The sequence below is a fragment of the Catharus ustulatus genome, chromosome 3, assembly GCF_009819885.2.
Source record: "Catharus ustulatus isolate bCatUst1 chromosome 3, bCatUst1.pri.v2, whole genome shotgun sequence".
NCBI lineage: Eukaryota > Metazoa > Chordata > Aves > Passeriformes > Turdidae > Catharus > Catharus ustulatus.
This window is the reverse complement of record NC_046223.1, coordinates 48,808,447-48,828,068: the sequence shown is the minus strand read 5'-3', so window position 1 is coordinate 48,828,068 and position 19,622 is coordinate 48,808,447. Positions and strand designations below refer to the sequence as shown.

Sequence of the window (19,622 nt, the reverse complement as noted above, 5' to 3'; positions counted from 1 at the left end):
AAATTCCTGTTTTGGCCCTCCCCTCTATCTCAGTGTCAGTACTATGGAAATACTAATTCATATGATTAAAGGTCATACACAAATTAGGTATTCTTATGTTATAAACCCAAAAACTAAATTTAATTTTTGTGATAGCAGAATTATAAACTTTTTAATAGCTGCATGACAACTTTTTAATGAATAATTAGTCATATCAATAAATTCTTATAATATTGGAGCAAAAAAAATGCTTATGTGCTGGAATAGTTAAAGAAACCTTCATTTCTTTAAGTAGAATGATTGTTTGAATCCAAATTCCAAAATAGTTTCTTAATTGTTATGGTAATTGTTTTGTTATTACTGGGTCAGGACAACCCAGTTAAATTAAATATCACAGAGGTTTCCTTACTTTCCAGAAAGCTGTATTGCATATTACCCAAAATGCCACAGAGAAAATCAAGAAGTCTGCACCAAGAAGAAGACAGCACTGCTCAGATGCTTCTCCTGCTGACAAAAGCAGAACTGATCTAGTGAAGAGTACTAGTTTTGACTGGGTAGAGTTAATTTTCTTCCCAATGGCTGATATGTGCTAAACACAGGTAGATAATATTCAGATGTTTTTGTTATTGCTGAGCAGGGTTTGCACAGAGCCAAGGCCTGCTGAGTGATCTGTACTTTTGGAATCTACCTCACGAAGTTAACACAGAGATGCCTCCCTCCCCTTCTCCTGGCACCTATTCTCTTTTTCATGCTCTTGTATATTCAGACTGTTAGGAGTTAAAAATCTTCTAAACTCTTCCACTATAATACAAATTTCCTGTGATCTCTAATTTTTTTCACTAGTGCTGTGAAACCATGGTTTCACATTTGTTCATTTTTACATTTTTGTATAAATCACAATATATATTTATGTTCTATACTATGGAACTAAGGCTAATACCATTAAATAAATCCCCTAGCACTCTTGTAACAGATGTGTCACATTTGTGGTGTCTTAAAACCACTCACTGCAGGTTTTGAGCCCTTAATTCAGCCAATACTTCTTTAGATTGTAAGGTGTTGCTGCAGCAAGAGTCTGAAACCAAAAGCCAATGCGATCCCTTACTTTTGAACTCTGTAGTATAAATCAGTTGCATACAGGCTGCAGAGACGTTCTTGTGAGCACATTTTACATTGCACAAAAATATCTTTACAATGACAAGGAACTTTTCAATATAGTTCAAGAAAAATAGCCGTATAGTTTAAAATCAGTCTGAATCTTCAAATGTAACAATTATGTAACAAACATAACAATTGAAAATCTTAATTAAAAAAAAAAATTACTCCCTACTTTTCACCTTGAAAATGGCACAATAAAAAAGCTTCTATTTTTATATGGATAGCTGATATGGTTTAGGTTAAATTTAATTTTGAGAAGGTTCTGAAAAAATTTAATTTAATTTTCCTAAGCTCTTCCTCTAGTTCTGCTATTCTGTCAAACATTTATTGTAAAATCTATATAAAGAGATTTTGTTTCACTAGGATACAATGCTTCTATGAGATCATTGATATAAGACTCTGACTTATTTTCAGTAAAGCTATATAGGCTCTCCTTATTTAGTCCCAGAGCCCTCCTATTTCACAGTCACTGAAAGACAGAAACAAAACAGAGAAAACGACTTTGATTTTTTATGCTAGGCAAATTGAAAAGCAAGCTGGTCTTTGTTTTTTAGGTAGAAACAAAGCAAATGCTGAAGTATCATTTAAAGCTCCCTGAAAAGTTGAACACCTTTATATAATTCCTGGTTCTTGTCTGACAAACACAAGTGTGCTTTAAGCAAGTTGGAAGCAAGGTTATAGCTGACCTCCTTCTGCTATTTGGTATACCATATTTCTTCCATAGATTGAATATTTGAGGTAGAGAGTGATAAGCACTTTATTTGAAAGTATATGTTTAGACTCCTCTGTGAGGGATTCCTACTTTTTTAATAGTTTTCAGTATGACCACAAGATTTATCTGACACTTGAAAGTCTAGGAATTTATGTCTATTTTTTTTTTTTGAGAAGTGTAATTTCAGCCTTACTACCCACTACACTATCTAAATGCACATGGCTTTTAATTAAAACATACTTTCATATATTCATCTGCAGGTACAAGTGATCTTACTGATGCCATTGGCACCACTCAGCTATATTTAGTTAAGATCACATGTCCACATACTTAGAGACTTTTAAAATAGGTTTTGCTTTCTTATAAATCATCCTATTGCATCATAGAAAAGCCCTGAAGGGCTCTCAAAAGATCTGCATTTACGGCCCCAGGGGCTTCATTCTCAGCTGCTTTTTCATAAATATCTTAATGTTCATTCATTGCCTAAGTCATGTCTTACATCTTACTCCATTTTTCCTACGTGCATTGCTTGAAGCTATCTGTCAAAACCCTCCTTAATTCACAGTAATGTATGCCTGTAACAAAATTACAGTTATCTATGGAACAGAAAGGTATAGATTTATAGGAGTGAGGAAGGGGGAAGGGTTATGGCTTCAGGATTATGTGAAAATAGTAAATTTTGATAATTGATTTTCAGCTAGTATTACTTTCAGAAATGTGTGGGTTTTTTGAAGAATAAGATTAAAGAAGCGAAAATGTGATATTTACTGCCACCACAATGAGAAGTGGAAAGCAATTACAGCAGACGAGTGGCATAGACAGGACACATAGTTCAACAATAATTTCTACATAACTCAATAAAAATTTGGAAACTTTTGAGATAAAAGGATATCTCAGCAAACTAATTACATTAGGTACTTATTGATTTATAGGAGCTATTTTTCATAATTATACCTTCAATTTTAATGACCATTTTGAACTCTAATACTTTTGCTCCAGGACTGAAGCTTTAACCAGTTTGGCGTAACTGGTTAATTTAGTATCTATCCTCTCCACTCCATCATTGTAGATGCTAATAAGGACATTGAATAGTGTTAAATATCGAAAATATGGCATTGGACCACTTTGAAAGAGTTCCATAACCATTCACAACTACTCCTTCAGGAACTTTTCTTTTATTTTTGCATGTATTTATAGAAATTTTTATTCTTTCCTGAGAAGAAGGATTTTGACAAATCATATAAATAACCAACAGCATGATTCCACCAATCACTTCTCGTATACCCACCTCTTTTCAGCAGAATCTTGCAATATTTGGTGGAATAAGTGTTATTACTGATTTTATTAGCATTCCTGTTCATGGTCAAACCTTTGGATCAGTAAGTCATGTAAAAGACACTGGTTGGAAAGAGATCAATAGTTGAACATGATATATAGAGACACCAGAAAAACTCTACCTAAGGATTTAGTAGGCTGGTAGGAAGTCAGAAGTGCAAAAGAACTGTAGGAAATTTTTGCAGGTGATCATGACTGAATGAAGCATTCAAGTACAGGTCCTGTTTTAAATCTGTCAGTTGCTAAAGTAATATAGAAATCATCAGAATGCTAATATCTACTATTGTAAGCATTCTTTTGTCACACTTGTGAAGATAATATGTCAAATGGTTCCATTCGAGTCTCGCTTCTAAACATAAAATGATTCAGGAATTTTAAGCTAAAAGCCTTTTCATTAAAATAAATGAACTGATAACCAATTACTATCAGAAGTACTTACTCAAAAATAGATTTCTACTTGAATTTATAACATTGATTTCACAGAATCACAAAATCATTTAGGTTGGAAAGACCTCCAAGATCACCAAATCCAACCTCTGACCAAGCACTGCCTTGTCAATCAGATCATGGCACTAAGTGCCATGTCCAGGTGTTTCTTAACACTTCCAGTGATGGTGATTCCACTACCTCCTGGGACAGTCCATTCCAATGTTTACTAATCCTTTCTGTGGATAAATTCTTCCTGATATTAAACCTAAACCTCTCCCTGCACAGGGTAAGGCCATTTCCTCTTGTCCTATTTCTAGTTGCCTGGGAAAAGAGGCTGCCTCCCACCTGGCTACACTCTCCTTTCAGGCAGCTGTAGAGAGTAATAAGGTCTCCTCTCAGCCTCCTTTTTTTTTTCCAGGCTAAACACCCCCAGCTCTCTCAGCTACTCTTCATAGGACTTGGACTCCAGACCCTTCACCAACGCCATTGCCTTTCCCTGGACATGGTCCAGCCCCTCAATGTCCTTCCTAAAGTGAGGGGCCCAGAACTGGACACATGATTTGAGATGTGACCTCACCAATGCTGGGTGCAGGGAGACAATCCCTTCCCTGTCCTGCTGGCCACACTGTTGCTGATCCAGACCAGGATGCCATTGGCCTTCTTGGCCATGTGGGCACATTTCTAGCTCAAGTTTAGCTGCTGTTGACCAGTAATCCCAGGTCCTTCTCTGCTGGGCAGCTTTCAACCACCCTTTCCCAAGCATGTAATGCTGCCTGGGGTTGTGGCCGAAGTGCAGGACCTGAGACTTGGTCTTACTGAACCTCATACTGTTGGCCTTGGCCCATCAATCCAGTCTCTCCAGATGCTTCTGCAGAGCCCTCCTCCCCTCCAGCAGATCAAAACTCCCCCAACTTGGTGTTGTCTGTGAATTTACTGAAGGTGCACTTGGTTCCCTCATCCTGGTCATCAATAGGGATACTGAACAGGTCTAGACCCATCACTAGTTCCTGGGGCTCACCTCTACAGACTGGACACCAACTGAATGTAACACCAGTCACCACCACTCTCTGGGCCTGGCCATCCAACCAGCTCTTAATGCAGCAAAGGTGCACCTGTGCAAGCTGTGAGCTGCCAGCTTTTCCAGGAGAATGCCATGGGAGACAGTATCAAAGGTTTTGCTGAAGTCCAGGCAGACAACATCTATAGCCTTACCCTTGCCCTTGCCTTCATGAGGTGGGTCACCTGCTCATAAAAGGAGACCAGGTTAAACAAGCAGGACCTGCCTTTTCTAAACCTGCGCTGGCTGGGCCTGATCCCTTGGTTGTCCTGTATGTGCTGTGTAATTGCACCTCAGATCCTCTGTTCCATAACTTTGCAGGGCTCTGAGGTTAGGCTGACAGGCCTGGACTTCTCTGGATCCTTCTTCCAGCCCTGTTTCCCTGAGGTTTACCTTTGCACAGGAAAGGCTGATGACATGCTGATCTTTTTCATTTGTCACAATTTCCACAACACTATGTTTGTGTCCGAATAGCTTCCCCACAGGGCTAAAATTAACAACTGGGTTCCACAAACGAAGGATTCTGTCATTACCTGAAAGAAAAAAAATTAATATATATAGTCAGAAAGATTGAATAGTCACTTGTACTACAAATAAGCTTTGTAATTGAGAGCCTAGTATTCATAAGTCTGTCCTTTCATTTGGGTAGACTACTCCCACATAAACATGAGAATTTCTCATTCTAAGAGCTGGATTGCAGCTTATATTTCATTGCTTATCCACAAACACATATTAAAAATGCATAACTGATTAGCTTTTAAAAGCCTTTTCATTTTGCTAAAGCAATGGCAGGGACACTGAATGCGGACTACATGGACTAGTCCCAGAGGAGCAGAGTACTGTAGTAGAAACACAACTGGGGCTCATATTTTGCTTCCTTCAATGACGTAATTTAGAAAAGTGTCAAAAAATATTTGTGTCCAGTTAGCCAGGACACAAAGAGATAACCTCATTTATGGAAGAAGGTGAACATGCAGAAAGGAGTGGGCATGAAAGTTGAGGCCAGACAGAAAACAGTAACTGCTGATGAGTTTGTGGTAAAGTAAATGAGAATAAAGGTGAATATTTGGTACTATTTTGCTAATAGTTTCCTTAAATATTTCAAAACACAAGGATGTTAAAAATGTATTTTAACTTTCAATTCCTGGCAAATATTGCAATTGTACAAATTGTATGCATCTAGCTGAACAGTCTACTTTGACACACAAAAAATGAAACCGCCACATTTTGTCTTGACTTCTGTTTGAGTTCTGCATTTCTCTCAGCTTAAATTGAAGGGCAAAAAAAACATAGACTAGGAAGCATATACCCCAAGAGAACCAGCTCAATTATGCTAAGCGCCCAGCTCAATTATGTTAATAATCTTCATTAAGCTTGTTCAACCTACTGTCATTAGTCAGTCCCTCCATTTCTCTCTCCAGAAATCTATTCCTTTCCTTCTTAATGCAGCAAGATGCGATTTGTTTAGGAGCACCCCATCTCCCTTTTCCTCCATTAAACAATATTGTTCTCTCAGTAAAATTGATTCCACTGTTTATGTGGCTTCTCTCTAAATAAGAGGAACACTGAAGGAATCATCTACTCTTAAAATAGCTACAATGGAAAGACATTTTGATTTATGCAGGCTCATTTCACAAGTGTGACTGAGAATTCAACTATGCAAACAGCATAAAGGCACAATGGAGGGAGAACTTCAGTACAGGAAAGGAAGGCCATGTTTACGTAGCTGAGCCTTGAAACTTCAAGGAGAAGAGATTGTTTTTTAGGCAAAACTACTCTAGACAATCTATATGCTGTAAGGATGGCAGAAAGTAGCTTAAATGGGTTATAACACCACAAATGGTTTAAGAAGACCTTTTGGATGGTCAGAATGTGGTGGACGTCCTTGTTCACTTCCTCAGAGTTTGTGTTAAGCTATTCCAGACATGTCCTGCAAGTTAGCAGAACCCTTGTGACCAAGTCAGAGCTTAGGGTGAAACAAGTCCATGGGAGTAAAACTCAGCTTGCAGACCTCCCATAAGAAAGACATGAAATACAGCTGACAGAAGCCTCCAGTGAAACTGGTGAGATTGGTTATAATATCAGAGGAAACAGACATTGCTTCAACAACATACCCCTTACCAGCCCCAGATCTAAACTGTTGTGTCTTAAGATGGTGGAGAACTGGGCAGAAGCTGTTGACAATACCTGATCAACTTGACTACCTGCTGGCTGCATTTTTGAGGAACAGAACCTTTCTTGGTCTTCCTAACTGTTCTGTTCTTTATATTCCTGAAGTGATGGCAGATGATTGAAGGGGAGGAGACTGCCCTTTAATTCTGTACAGAGTTTCTTTTAAGAGTAGAATCACTAATACAATGTCATTTACTTCAGATATTAACAGGAAGATCAAGTGACATTTGGGAAGAAAACCTTTCCCTACATTAAAAGATACTGTTTGCTTTTCATGTGAAGTAGCAGATAAATTTTAATTCCTTTCACTGATGTGGAGTTAATGGTAGATTTTAGTATAGTAAATGTGCTTTCTTCTCTCTTTCCGGACTAATGCCAGATTGGCCCTAACGTTCACTGCTACACTGGAACATTTCCTGGAACATTTGTTCTCTCCATGCTCCAAATATGCCTCCAGGATTCAGAATCCTGAAAGTGTGGGTACCAAGCACATTCAAGAAAAGCTTGAATTAGATGACCTATTTAACAGCAATTTTTAATTATTTTGTGGAATCAGTGATTTGAATCAAAACAGATTCAGTTGTGTGTGGTCCTTTCCATGATAAATACAGTAATTTCACGATTACAAGCCACACTGACTATAAGCCGCAGTTCTGGGTGTCGGCAACATTTCGTTCTTTGTCCATACATAAGCCGCACCTGATTATAAGCCGCACTGTGTTTGCAGCGAGGACCCATGTGCAACAAAGTTGCACAGAATCACTGGATCGTGGGATTTACTGGCTCGGCTCAGGGCCGCTGACAGGGTCAGGTGGCCCCAGCTTGGTGCTGCCACTCGGTGGGGCTGCTCGGGGCCGGCCACCGCCTGCTGCCGCCACTGGGCTCGCTTGCCCCAGCCCAGCGCTGTCCCGCGGCGGCAAGGCGGGCACGGAGCCCGCCCGCTCCTGCAGCACCGGTGGGAGGTGGGCATGGAGCCCCCTGTCTTCCCCCACTGCCGCGGGGCCAGTAGGAGGGAGCCCCCCGGTTCCTCCCCCTGCGCTGCCGGCACAGAGCCCGCCTTCACCCACCGTGCAACAGAGTAACAAATTTGTAACAATCGCACAATCCCGGGTTTTACTGGCAGGTGCTCGGCTCAGCACCCTGGCTGGCACTTCCAGGTTTGGAAATTTCCGAACTTTTTTTCATATATTGGTCGCTCCTGAGTGTAAGCCGCATTTCCGAGTTGGGAGCAAAATTTTAGTCACAATGGTGCAGCTTATAATTGTGAAATTACTGTAATTATAAAAACAGATGCTTAGGGTATTTTTAGAAGTCAGATTCTACAACCACAGCTCTATTCTAGCTAGATGTTATAGACTCAAATACCTTCTTTGAATATGTGATACTTTGTCAAACTGTCTCTCTTGCTGACACAGTTTTTGCAATTTGTCTAGTACTACAAGCCTGCTGATATGTCTGCATTTCAGTGGTGTTGAAACCCACTTGAGAACAGTAATATATTTGAAAGGAGAAATACTAGGATTAGCCAGTCATCCTCAATAGACTGTAAATGAAAAATATACCTCCTGGTTTCTTTCTATGCTTCTACTCTCACACAGAAAACTCCTCATCCTTTAAAAAAACTTGTCTTTCCTTCAAAGCTGTCTTTTAAATAACCTTACCTTATAATGTCTGCAGAATGTCTTCAAAAGAATCAGACAACTGTTGAACTAGTTTATCATACTGGTTTTTTTTTTCTTTGTGTTTCCTTGCCTGTTGTTGTACGTTCTTAAATTTAGACTGCATCATAGAAAAGAGTTTGCTATGCTTCTGAGAGCTAATATTAGAGAAGTTCTGGCCATTTCTATCACTGGTATTCCTGGGAATTCCTGAAAATGTGCTTTACTTGTTCCAGGAATTCACAAAGGAAACTGAACAAGCACAGAGTAGTTCCTTTTATTGGTCTTAATCTGTTACTGTTAGATTTAGACATCACTAACATTTTTTTTTTCTGATTCATTGCTCACAGAGAAACAGTAGCCAGATTTGAAGAACTAATAGGGTGAAATTTGAAATTAATACAGAATAAGAAAAAAACCATGTAACTCTACCATTCAGTGTAATATTAATGCAAAATGTTACATAGAGAAGTTATTTTAAACTTCTCTGGGCTCTGTATTTTATGCCACTATCAGGCTTTTATCATTTTACTGGTTGAATTCTAGCCTTACGCATGAAAAGCAAACTCAGTTTGTTTTTATCTTATTCATTTTTATAAACATAAAATATCTAGAAGACAAAATTAGGTTGTGTCACAGTACTGACAAACTCAAGAGTATGACCAAATACAAATAACTGATGGAAGACTGAGTCAAAATATGACTTCTTTAATAGACACAGTAATAATTCTCACAGTATATAGCATTCCATTTGAGCTATAAACACCTGGCTAAATAATATTAAATTCGGGCTTACTAAAATGTTTAGCAGATTTACCCCTGCTGAATACTTTAGAAGCTAGCCTGCAATCAAAGGCTGGATTTTTCTTTCATGTTAACTGCCGAATGAGACAAATAAACATAGCTTTTTACAAATGTTTAAACATGTCACCAAGAAATCTATATATTATGATAATTTGCCTGAATTATTATGAGTATTTACCTGAATTATTTACATGTTATGGTCTCTCATTTTTAGGGTATATTACAGGTAAAATTGCACTCTCCCTAGTTAACAGGACTAGCTTATGTTAATTTTGAAGTTTAGTTTAAAAGTCATTAATTGGATCATCAACGTGTTTCTCCATCAGAGAACAATGAGAAGACTTTTAAGATACAGAGGCAAACATAGTGTGCTCCAGCCTGACAGTGTGCTGTGCCATTGTGAGCAGTGTACTCTATTAACAGAGTACAGAATTCTACAGCTCAGCTTTTGAAGGCTTTAGTAGAGGGGTCTCTCAAGACCTGTAAATTCTGGGTGCAGCTTCACAGTAGGCCCTGACTGATGTAACTTCGCAGGGAAACTGAAAGAGATGACCCCACCCTGTCTTTGTCTTTGGACATGCATTCCCACTGCGTTCTGGGACTCTTAGTAATACAGCTCAGGAATAATTTCCTTCCACAATCAAGGGGAACAGCAGGGCTAAGCTTTGGGAATGAGGGTGAGAAGCAGGAGGACGCCCTTCAATAACAAGATGAAGGATGGTGAGTAAACAAGCAAGACAGAATTCCAACTCAAGGGTATGTAAATATCATGAATGGACAGAAAGATTGTTGTAAGGTACAATTTCTTACACTCCTTCAAAAATGATCAAAATCATCATTATAGAGTCCTTAAACACAGTATTATTAAACTTTTTCATGTTGCCTACAATTTCAGTACCTTCGTGCAGTGAATGTCAAAACAAATTAGAATTCAGTGTTGAGAAAACTCATCTGCTTCTAAAATATTCTGATTAGGGATATATTTAGATGGGATAGAAGCTCCTGCATTCTAAGGCTATCTTCCAACCATTTGCAAGTATGCAATCTAATATTTTCAGAAATTCAAGCTCCATTTTAAACTGAGAATATAATTTTTTTACAACTGCCGCTACTCAGAAGACTCTTCCTGAATATCACTGCTCTAATTTTTGCTCTAATAGACATCAGTGGCATTCCTTGTTGTCACTTTTCTAGGTTATAGAAAATATACTTATTTAATCTCTGCACAATGGTGCAGTTAGAGCTTAGCTCAGTTGGTTAGAGCCTGCTGCTGTAAACACCAAGATTTTAAGTTCAATCCCTTCATGAGCCATTCACTAAAGAGTTGGATTTGATGATCATTAGAGTCCCTTCCCCCACGCCTTTTCTATATTCAGCTAATCTTTCTCAAATGTGGTTCATATTAGCAAGACAGAACCAGCACATGTACCATGGTTAAGTGTTGCTGCATGATTGTCCTATTCCTTTTCTGTGCCTCAAGTGTTTACTGCTGGTCACTGACAAAGTGGGGTGAGTGGATTGGGCAGACCCTTTGGTCTGGCCTACCACAGATATTATAATTTTCTTAGAAAGTTTACCCAGATTTTTCTCTTCTGCTATCTACAGAAGAAGAATTTTCAGTGTATCAAAGAAACTTTTTCTAGTTCCTATGTAATTGCCCTTCTTTCCTATTCAGAACTTCACCCTGGTTTTATTACTACAGCAAAATCCTCCTGTTGTACCTGTAAGAAATACTGACCACATTTTTTTTCAACAGGACCTCCCTACTTTGTGTCATCGCTAAATTTCTCCAGGTTACTTTTTACTGACAAGGTAATCAGCGTATCTCCTCCAAGGTTAAACTTCAGAATCTTCACTAAGAACTTTTCTACAGCTGAATTGCTTTTCCTTTAAACCTTGTGTCCAAAAAATCAATAGAATTGCCTGATATTTATTTTGATATCTTTCACAGTTTTCCTCTTGGTAAACTGTTACAATTCAACATGAATTGCATTACTTCTTATGTGCTGTCATGTATATTATCAAGGCTGGGCAGCAGAGCATTGGGCATTTTTTTAGTTTTTGTTGTATATAGATGCAGGAATTCATATGTTTGCTATTGAAATTTTTAACAAAGTTTTAAGCAATAAAGACTTGAAGAAAATCAGCATCAATGCCACTCGATGGCACCACCCTCTCAGACAGAACATACAGTAAATTCACGAATACAAGCCGCACTGAGTATAAGCCGCATCTCTGGATGTTGGCAAATATTTCGTTCTTTGTCCATAAATAAGCCGCACCTGAATATAAGCCGCTCTGTGGTTTGCAGCGAGGACCCACATGCAACAAAGTTGCCAAATGCTAACAGAACCGTGGCATGGCGGGGGGTTTACTGGCTCAACTAAGGCTGTGCAGGCTCAGCCGGCTAGGGACTGCTGACGGGGCCAGGTGGCCCAGCTTGGCGCTGCCGCTCGGGGCTGGCTGCTGCCTCTGGGTTCGCTCACCCCGGCTCCGCTCCTGCCGCGGTGCCAGCCGGGCACGGAGAGCGCACCCCGCTCACGCCGCGGCGCCAGCCGGGCACGGACCACCCCCTGCTCCTGCCACGGCGGCGGAAGGCGGGGGCAGAGCCCCCCACCCCTCCTCCCTGAGCTGCGGCAATGGCGGCGCGGGCCCCCCCCCCCCCCCCCCAAGCTGCGGCAATGGCGGTGCAGGCCCCCCCCCTCCTCCCTGGGCCGCAGCAATGGCGGCGCGGGGCCCCCCCGTCCTCCCCTGGGCTTTGACAGAGGAGGGAAGAAGAGAGCTCTCCTGCCTCTCTCCCCGCCCCCCGTGCTGCCTGCAGGGAGCCAGGGCAACAGAGTAACACTTTGTAACAATCGCGAAATGCCGGCTTTTACTGGCAGGTGCTCAGCTCGGCGCCCTGGCTGGCACGTCTGGGGTTGTAAATGTCAGAAAATTATTCACATATTAGCCGCCCCCGAGTATGAGCCGCACTTCCGGGTTTCCACCAAAATTTTTGTCAAATTGCTGCGGCTTTTATTAGTGAAATTACTGTATAAATAAGATTGCTGCTATACTCCAGCAACATTTCTGTAGCATCAAACATGACCAATACAGCAGACATACCCATAAAATTATTGGATAACAGGGAAGAAGTGGATGCAAGAGTGCCATTTCTGCAGTCTGCTTTGGGAGAAAGAACAAACAGTAACATTTTGGGGAAACATGATCAGAGAGACCAACAGAAAGAATTAAGATGGGCCAATGTGACTGCTTATGCTATCTAAGGATGGTGAAAGAGTTATAGGCTGGGGGCTCTGCTGATACTGCAAGGAATAATGTGTATAACCTGGTCAAGGCCACTGTGACTTGAAAAGATACTTTAGAGTAGTCGAACATAGTGTTTCATCTGTTTTATTATACAAATGATACTTGAATCAAACCTAGATGGAGCCCTTGACAGACTCCTGTCAGGAAGTATATCTCTTCAGACAATTGCTGACAGCAATTAAAAATAAAACCTCTGTTTCCTCTAATTGTAGGCAGAAGCCAATGTTGAAAATCTTAAGATGCTAACTCGGCTTTATTTGATCTTATTTAACTTGAATAAAAAATTCACAATTTTTTTCCAAGAACAATCTCTTAAAAAAACCCAATACTTACCTCCAGTGACAATGACTTTTGCCTTTCCACAGTATGTGAAGGCATTTACTCCTTTAGGGACAGAAAATTCCTTTACAGGTCTGCAATCATTAATAAAACAATCATGTAAGAAATATTGGGAAAATACAGTCTACAGTCATTCCACCTCATTTTTCTGTAATGTACAAAACAGATGTTTGCATAATGTATGTAATCTCATGTTAAAAGCAAATTGATTTATAACAGAGACTTAGAGTGATACTGGCATCAACAAAACAGGAACAGAGTGCACTTCCATTAAAGAAATAAATATCTGACCTGCACACCTGAATCTTTTAACAGGCAAACTCCAAACAGACTCCTAAAATGGTAGCTGTTGCCAAAATAAACTTCACATAAGTCTGTGTGCTTAAAGCAGTTCATCACTGAGGAAAGGTACCACAGAAACTGTGTTTAACTATTTTCTACATGGAGATCTGCGATGATCTCAATGTAACATTAAGTAAGTGCAGTTACTTTTCTGTTGCTTCTGTATAATGTACTGTATAATGAATAGTCTTTATATGATCTATTTTGTGTTGTATGAGAACATGAAGAGACCACAAGTATCTGAAACTCAACAGTTATTCTATTACATTCACTGCTAAAGCATGGGAATTCAAACAGCCAACACAGACTGAAATCGACTCAGCACCCCTTCTAAACCCACCCTTTCAGCAATTTCTGCTTGTCTCTCCAAGTTTCATCCACTGCTACCAATGAGTGAATATTTTATTGATTTTTGGATGTAGCAAAAGCAGGGTTAAAACCTGTCATTCCCACAAAACAATGACTACCAGTGTAAATCAGCTGTACAGAACTAAATGAGAATACTTTAATTTTTCCCTTTGAAATTCAGACAAGTATTAGTTCATCTATTCTAGGCTAGAGTAGCCATTGATATTGGAAACCATAAATTGGGGTGGCAGTAAATCTGACAAAAGACTCTGGAAACTTTGAGGATTAATGAAAGAGCTTGTTATTTCTAGGCAGGTGTAAATAAAAAGCTGTTTCCTTCCTATTATTTAGAGGGAGAAAAGATTTATTTCCAGAGCTCTAACAGAGAAGTCTTAATTCTCTTGACAGTACAAAATAACAATTAATTAATTTAAATGTTTGATTAACAGATTTCATAAGTTTTTTTCATCTTTTATACATATTATATATGTAACTATCCATAAGCTTTTTAATGAACAGTCTTGATACTATTCCAAGGTCAGCGGGAATAAGGGATTCTGGCACTGTGAAGTCCTGCCCAAGCCATGGCCTTACAACAGAAGCACCTTGTCATCATATTTATGCTTCTCTTTTTTAGATACTTTACAAGAAAGTATTATAGCTGTTCAATAGCCATTATTAACAAACAAACCTAAGTGCCTAAAGAGAGAAGATGCATGGCATCCTTCTTTGAATACAATAACAATTCCTTGATACAAAGTTAATTGGGGAAATTCCTTTTGTTAGAACCAGTAAATCATATTTTTAACTAGTTATTTATTAAATGGAATTACAAAGTGATTTGATCTATAGATATTATTAGGACTATTAATTTCATTTTAACAGCTGCGTAATTTTAAGTTGTCTAATTATAATTCCATCTATCTACTGCAAGAAACTGCTTAGAAATATGTATTTATTGCATTTGGAGGTGAAACTAGAGCCATTGTGAAATGAAAAAGAACTACCAAGATAGTTGCTGTTTATGCTCTGTATTGAAGTACATGACAGTAGCATCTACTCTTTTGACTGGACTTTTGGCTCTGCAGACTTAGTCTTCATTCTCTTCTAACTAATTCTATTTTTCCAAAGCTCCCAACAAAAACAAATAGGATTTCTCAGCTTTTCAGCTGACACAGTATGTGACCTTCGACAATCTAAAAGTGTTTCATATTTATTTTCAAGATATAAAACAGATTATAATATTTGTATCTACTAGACTTAAAATTCTATTAATCTCTCTGGATGTACCTCACAGAAGAATTGAGAAGTTGATCTAATATTTACAATCTTTTGAAACATTTTAATGAAAAGTTCTGTTTATATGTTATTTATAGGTCCTTCTTACATCAAACTGAATGTGTAATATATAATTGTGCTATAAAATTTCCTAAATTAACAGACTAATTCGGCGTGGAATCAGTTAAATCAGCTAACAGCACTGATGAGCCATATGAATAAAGGACTTGGCACAAATAAGGAGGCCATAACCTCTTTCTGCTGCATAGTAGAACCACTTCACAGCCCACAGAATAAATTTTGTTCTTGGCTTAATCTTGTATAACTCAAACTTGTGAAAATAAAACTGTAAATGAAATTTAGTTGAGTTTATTTTGGACTGAGTATAAATTTTAAATGAATGGATACATGATATATGTGCAAAAAACCATTAAATTTTCCAACTAAAATCTGCTTGCGGAGGAGAAATCAGAGGAGACAACACTGTCAACACAACATATCTTAAGGGTTATGAGTACTGAACATATATGGACAGTCCTCTCCTACAACAAAAGCTAGCACAACAAAATATTCAAGCATTTAAAGAAATGCATTTTTGTTTTTATTAGTCATGCTAGTAGAAAAGGCAGATTCAACATAAAAAGATCACATCTTGTGAGGCACAGAGTTATAACAGCAGAGTTATAAAGCAGAAGATCTATTGTTTTCTGGAAGATGTCAGATACTTACAAGTGGTCCTCTAGTCGTTTTATGTCATCCAAAATAAATGAATTAATACTGTCTGTGGAGCAGGATCCAAAACATTTTAGGGCAGGAAAATACCTAATCTTCCCAACCCAGTCATCATGCAGCTTGCGTTTAGGACTAGGGATATAAATGGAGAAGTTATTAGGCTACAGTAGCAACTACTGTGATGTGTCTATAGGTGGACAGGGATTTTGTCAGTGAGATTATATACACAACCAATGCTAACATTTAATATCCAGGGCAGACGCAGAACCACTCTTCCGACTGAAATGCAAACAGAGAGAAAGCTGGAATTGAACTACGCACTTTTCTAGTCACAATCGTGCTTCCATCTCACTGGACACAATAAAGCTGTTCCTTTGTCAAACTGGATAACAGCAATTGTGAATTGTCCCCTTGAATTGTATTCTGCAACCTCTCAGTTGTAAGGTCTCTCGTAAAATCTTCAACTGAAAATGATAGCATTTCCTTCATGCAATGACAAGCAAATCTTACTAACTGTAGTCTGAAAAATTATTTTCTTTGGCTAGATGGGGTTAATTTATAAACAGAAGCTAATTTGCCACTTAGGGCAAACAAAACTGAAATTAAAAATAAAACATAACACAAGACTAATAATATTTTATCACAAGCAACTTACATGTCAAAAGACTCGGCGTCCAAGACTTTAAATTGTGATTCTTTTTTGGCTTTAGATTGTTTCATTATGAAATCATCACTGGTGATAGTAAGCAGATAAACATAACCCCTATCATCTCCCATTAAGATGGTATCCTTAGCCAGGCTGTCTGCCACAGTCACCGTAGAAACACAGAGCAGACAGTTTTTCATTGGTTTGATGACAAAGCCATTACTCTGTGGAATATGGTAGAGAGTGTATTAGATATTGCATGAGGACCCTTAAATTGAATCTATCACACTTATCTAGTAACATCTGCATTAAAATCTTGACTTTGTTTTTTCAAGTTGCCCCTGTGCTAGCTGTTTCCTGGTATCAGAAACTCATGAATACCATTATGAAGTGGAGTTAAAAGCAAATCCTAGCGATTTCAGCAAGACTTTTTTTCATAGCTAGCATTTCGCATTTCAGTGAAGAAGTATTAATTAAAAATCTAGGAAGGATCTCTGCATGCTATGTGGGATGGTGTATTTGCTAGGAGTGTATATGGTTTCCTGTTCAAAAATAAGATGCTCTCTACAAGAAAATCAGAAACAACTAAATTAAGGAATAATTCAAACCATAAAATATAACAGTAATACACAGAGAGAATCTATATCAGAGTCATAATTAATAATACAGCCTGGAAGTGTCAAGTGTACTAATATGGGCAGGTGTTTCAATTTTTGAAGCACAGACATAATGGGGATGAATACACTTGCAAGACACTGTGGTATTTTGCGAGAAGGCCCAGGAATGGGATTTTGGTCATCTGCATTACAGTTTGTTGGTTCTACTGCTGATTCTATTATTTGATTAAAGTATCCTTCCAACCTAAACTGGGAGCTGTTCATGTGTCAAAGGAATTAACTGCCTCAATGGTGTTTCTGTGTAGCACAGAAACATTAGAGACATAATAGAGATAGAACTGTCCATATATTATTTCTATGGTCTTGAAAGAGCTGCACCTATTCAGCTGTCACTGATGTAATGAGTGGAGGGAACTTGGACAATAATAGGTGGAGAATTAATATTTGAGCCCTCCTCCAAGAAGTCCAACTGGATTGACAAAAAGACTTAAATTGACCTGCCTTAGCTTGGGAAGCAAACTTTTAATATTGGAAAAAAAATCAAACAGTAAGAAAATCTTATCCTAAAAATAATTATTTTGCTTCTCCTCATCATCTCAGCTAACTTGGAATTCCCAAGAGAAGTCCCAGAACAGGAAGACAAAGCTAAGATATGGGTCAACAAAAATCCATAAGACATTGATGAAAAATTTAACAGTTTGGACATAGATTATTAACATCTAAATGTTTTTCATCTTAGAAATTCCTGAACAAAACATAGAATATACAGAAATATTTTCTTTAAACTGGGAAGCTAACTCAAAAAGAATCTTATGTTTCTTGTAATACGTAATTTGTGTTATATTTCTTGTCAAATCTGTTCCTTGATTCTTAATAGTTTCTGAGATATATGTATGCCAATGCTCCCATTTTAGGTATACAGGTGCATATGTACACACTAGATACACACAGAAAATAAGTTCTTTGGGGTTTGTTTGCACCATAGTGTAAAATTTTCCTTTTTCTTCTGAACTTTTAATATACTTTAATAATCCCATTTGGCATGTAGAGAGTATTCCTCCTTTAGTGTGAATTCTACTGTTTCACTGAGTTCCTGCAAAGACAAAAGTCAGAAGCCTTCATCCTGTTAGACCAAAGGGATGTGAATGTATATTGGAAACAACAACTGATTAACTTTCAGGTTTAATTTTGGCATTTGTCTGATCCAACATAATACCTGTCTCTCTTTTGATTTATAGTCCCAAAGAATGACTGTGCTTTCAGTTACAGCCACGATATATTTCAGATTAGGCAGGAAATCACATCCATTGATCCACGTAGGATCCTGATGAAAATAAAAATAGTAGCTGAAGAAAGATTTTATCTGTAAATTTATCAACTTTCCTATCATGTAAGTACATATTTTAAACCATTTCCACATAAATCACATACACTCTGCACTAGCACCTGCTAGGTCTAGTTCCACTGAGAGCTCCAAATCCAGAAATAGCTCATACATGAAGTTACAAAGGCACCAGGCTCAACCTCTGCTGTCAATGACTCACCTGAGAAGCACAAATGTTGCACAGCAGAGGACACAATGCACATTTACTGTTAGTTGAACTGGAATGACATTCTGGAAAAGCACTCCGAGCAGAGAAAGCTTAAGCTAAAACATCCATAGTAAAGCAGATTAAGCTTTTAAACTGGATACAGTTTGATTTGAAACAAAAGAAATTTAAAAGCAATCAAAATTTCAGCTATAAAAACAAAACTGAAAGGAATGATTATGAAAATAAGTAACTTTATTAAATAATTTTAATTCTCCCAATAGGTAGATAAACGATTTACAAATATATGCATCTGCCCATATTAGGCCATTGCTCAAGTATAACTCCTATTATACAGGTAGTAATGTGAAACAATTTCTCTTGCAAAGTATAGATCAGACTCCTGACCCTTCTACTTTTATTTCCATTTTTGTACACAATAATGATTTTGCTCTCAGTGTAAAGGGTCCAAAATCCTGACAGAGCATATCAACACTATTGCAGGAGAAAGCATCTTTCCTTCCTAATGATCTGTGGGCAAGTGGTAATACATTTACAAGGATTTTTTTTATGCCCTTTACTACAATAAAGATGTGGAAAATGTCAGTCCTGCAGAGGTCCTGTGGATTGTTTGGTAATTCTTACGGAAGAGTTTGTTAACTGTGGCTTTTTGAGGTTCTCATAAGAGTGTCAGATAACAATGACTAAATGGCTTGAAAAAGATGATTTTACATTTGTAGTTGTCACTAATTTATTGTGTTGGCTTGTGATGACACAGTCAAAGTAACAGGTTTCAGCTTCAGGAAAGGTTATAAGAATATCTCTTAGTGCTGCCATACTTGACAGACAAACTAGGCAGCTGACCAGATCAACCTTTTCATTATTTTCTTATTCCATCCTGTCTCTCAAGGGCTCTTGTCCTTTCTCCCCTGCTTTCAATACTGTTTCACCTTGTCTTGCTTATCTATTGGCTCTGTTTAAGCTTTTCTAAGCCATATTTAAAAGACATTTCATTTCCATTTGAAAGAAGTAATTTGTTCACTACTAGTAATCCCACCATCATTCAGCAATGATTCTATGCTGACTACTGTTTTTGGGACCTGTCAGCTGGACAACTGTTAGTCAATGCAGCCTACTGCTTTTTTTCCCAGTGGTCATATTTTAAAATAGAAAGTTTT

The 19,622-nt window shown here is 38.1% G+C and overlaps 1 protein-coding gene across 12 annotated transcripts in view; it reads right to left on the bottom strand.

Annotated features, from left to right (window-relative positions):
- WDR64 (WD repeat domain 64) overlaps positions 1 to 19,622 on the bottom strand; it is a 103,831-nt gene that overhangs the window by 31,552 nt on the left and 52,657 nt on the right. For 11 of the 12 annotated variants that reach the window (XM_033053958.2, XM_033053957.1, XM_033053952.2 and 8 more), the window contains 5 exons: positions 18,132 to 18,239; positions 16,308 to 16,522; positions 15,650 to 15,784; positions 12,947 to 13,026; positions 5,064 to 5,203 (listed from right to left, as the gene is read on the bottom strand). In XM_033053958.2, coding sequence (XP_032909849.1) covers positions 5,064 to 5,203; positions 12,947 to 13,026; positions 15,650 to 15,784; positions 16,308 to 16,522; positions 18,132 to 18,239 — 678 coding nt within the window. The remainder of the gene's footprint in view (positions 1 to 5,063; positions 5,204 to 12,946; positions 13,027 to 15,649; positions 15,785 to 16,307; positions 16,523 to 18,131; positions 18,240 to 19,622) is intronic. The other variant, XM_033053960.2, reaches the window with a different exon arrangement.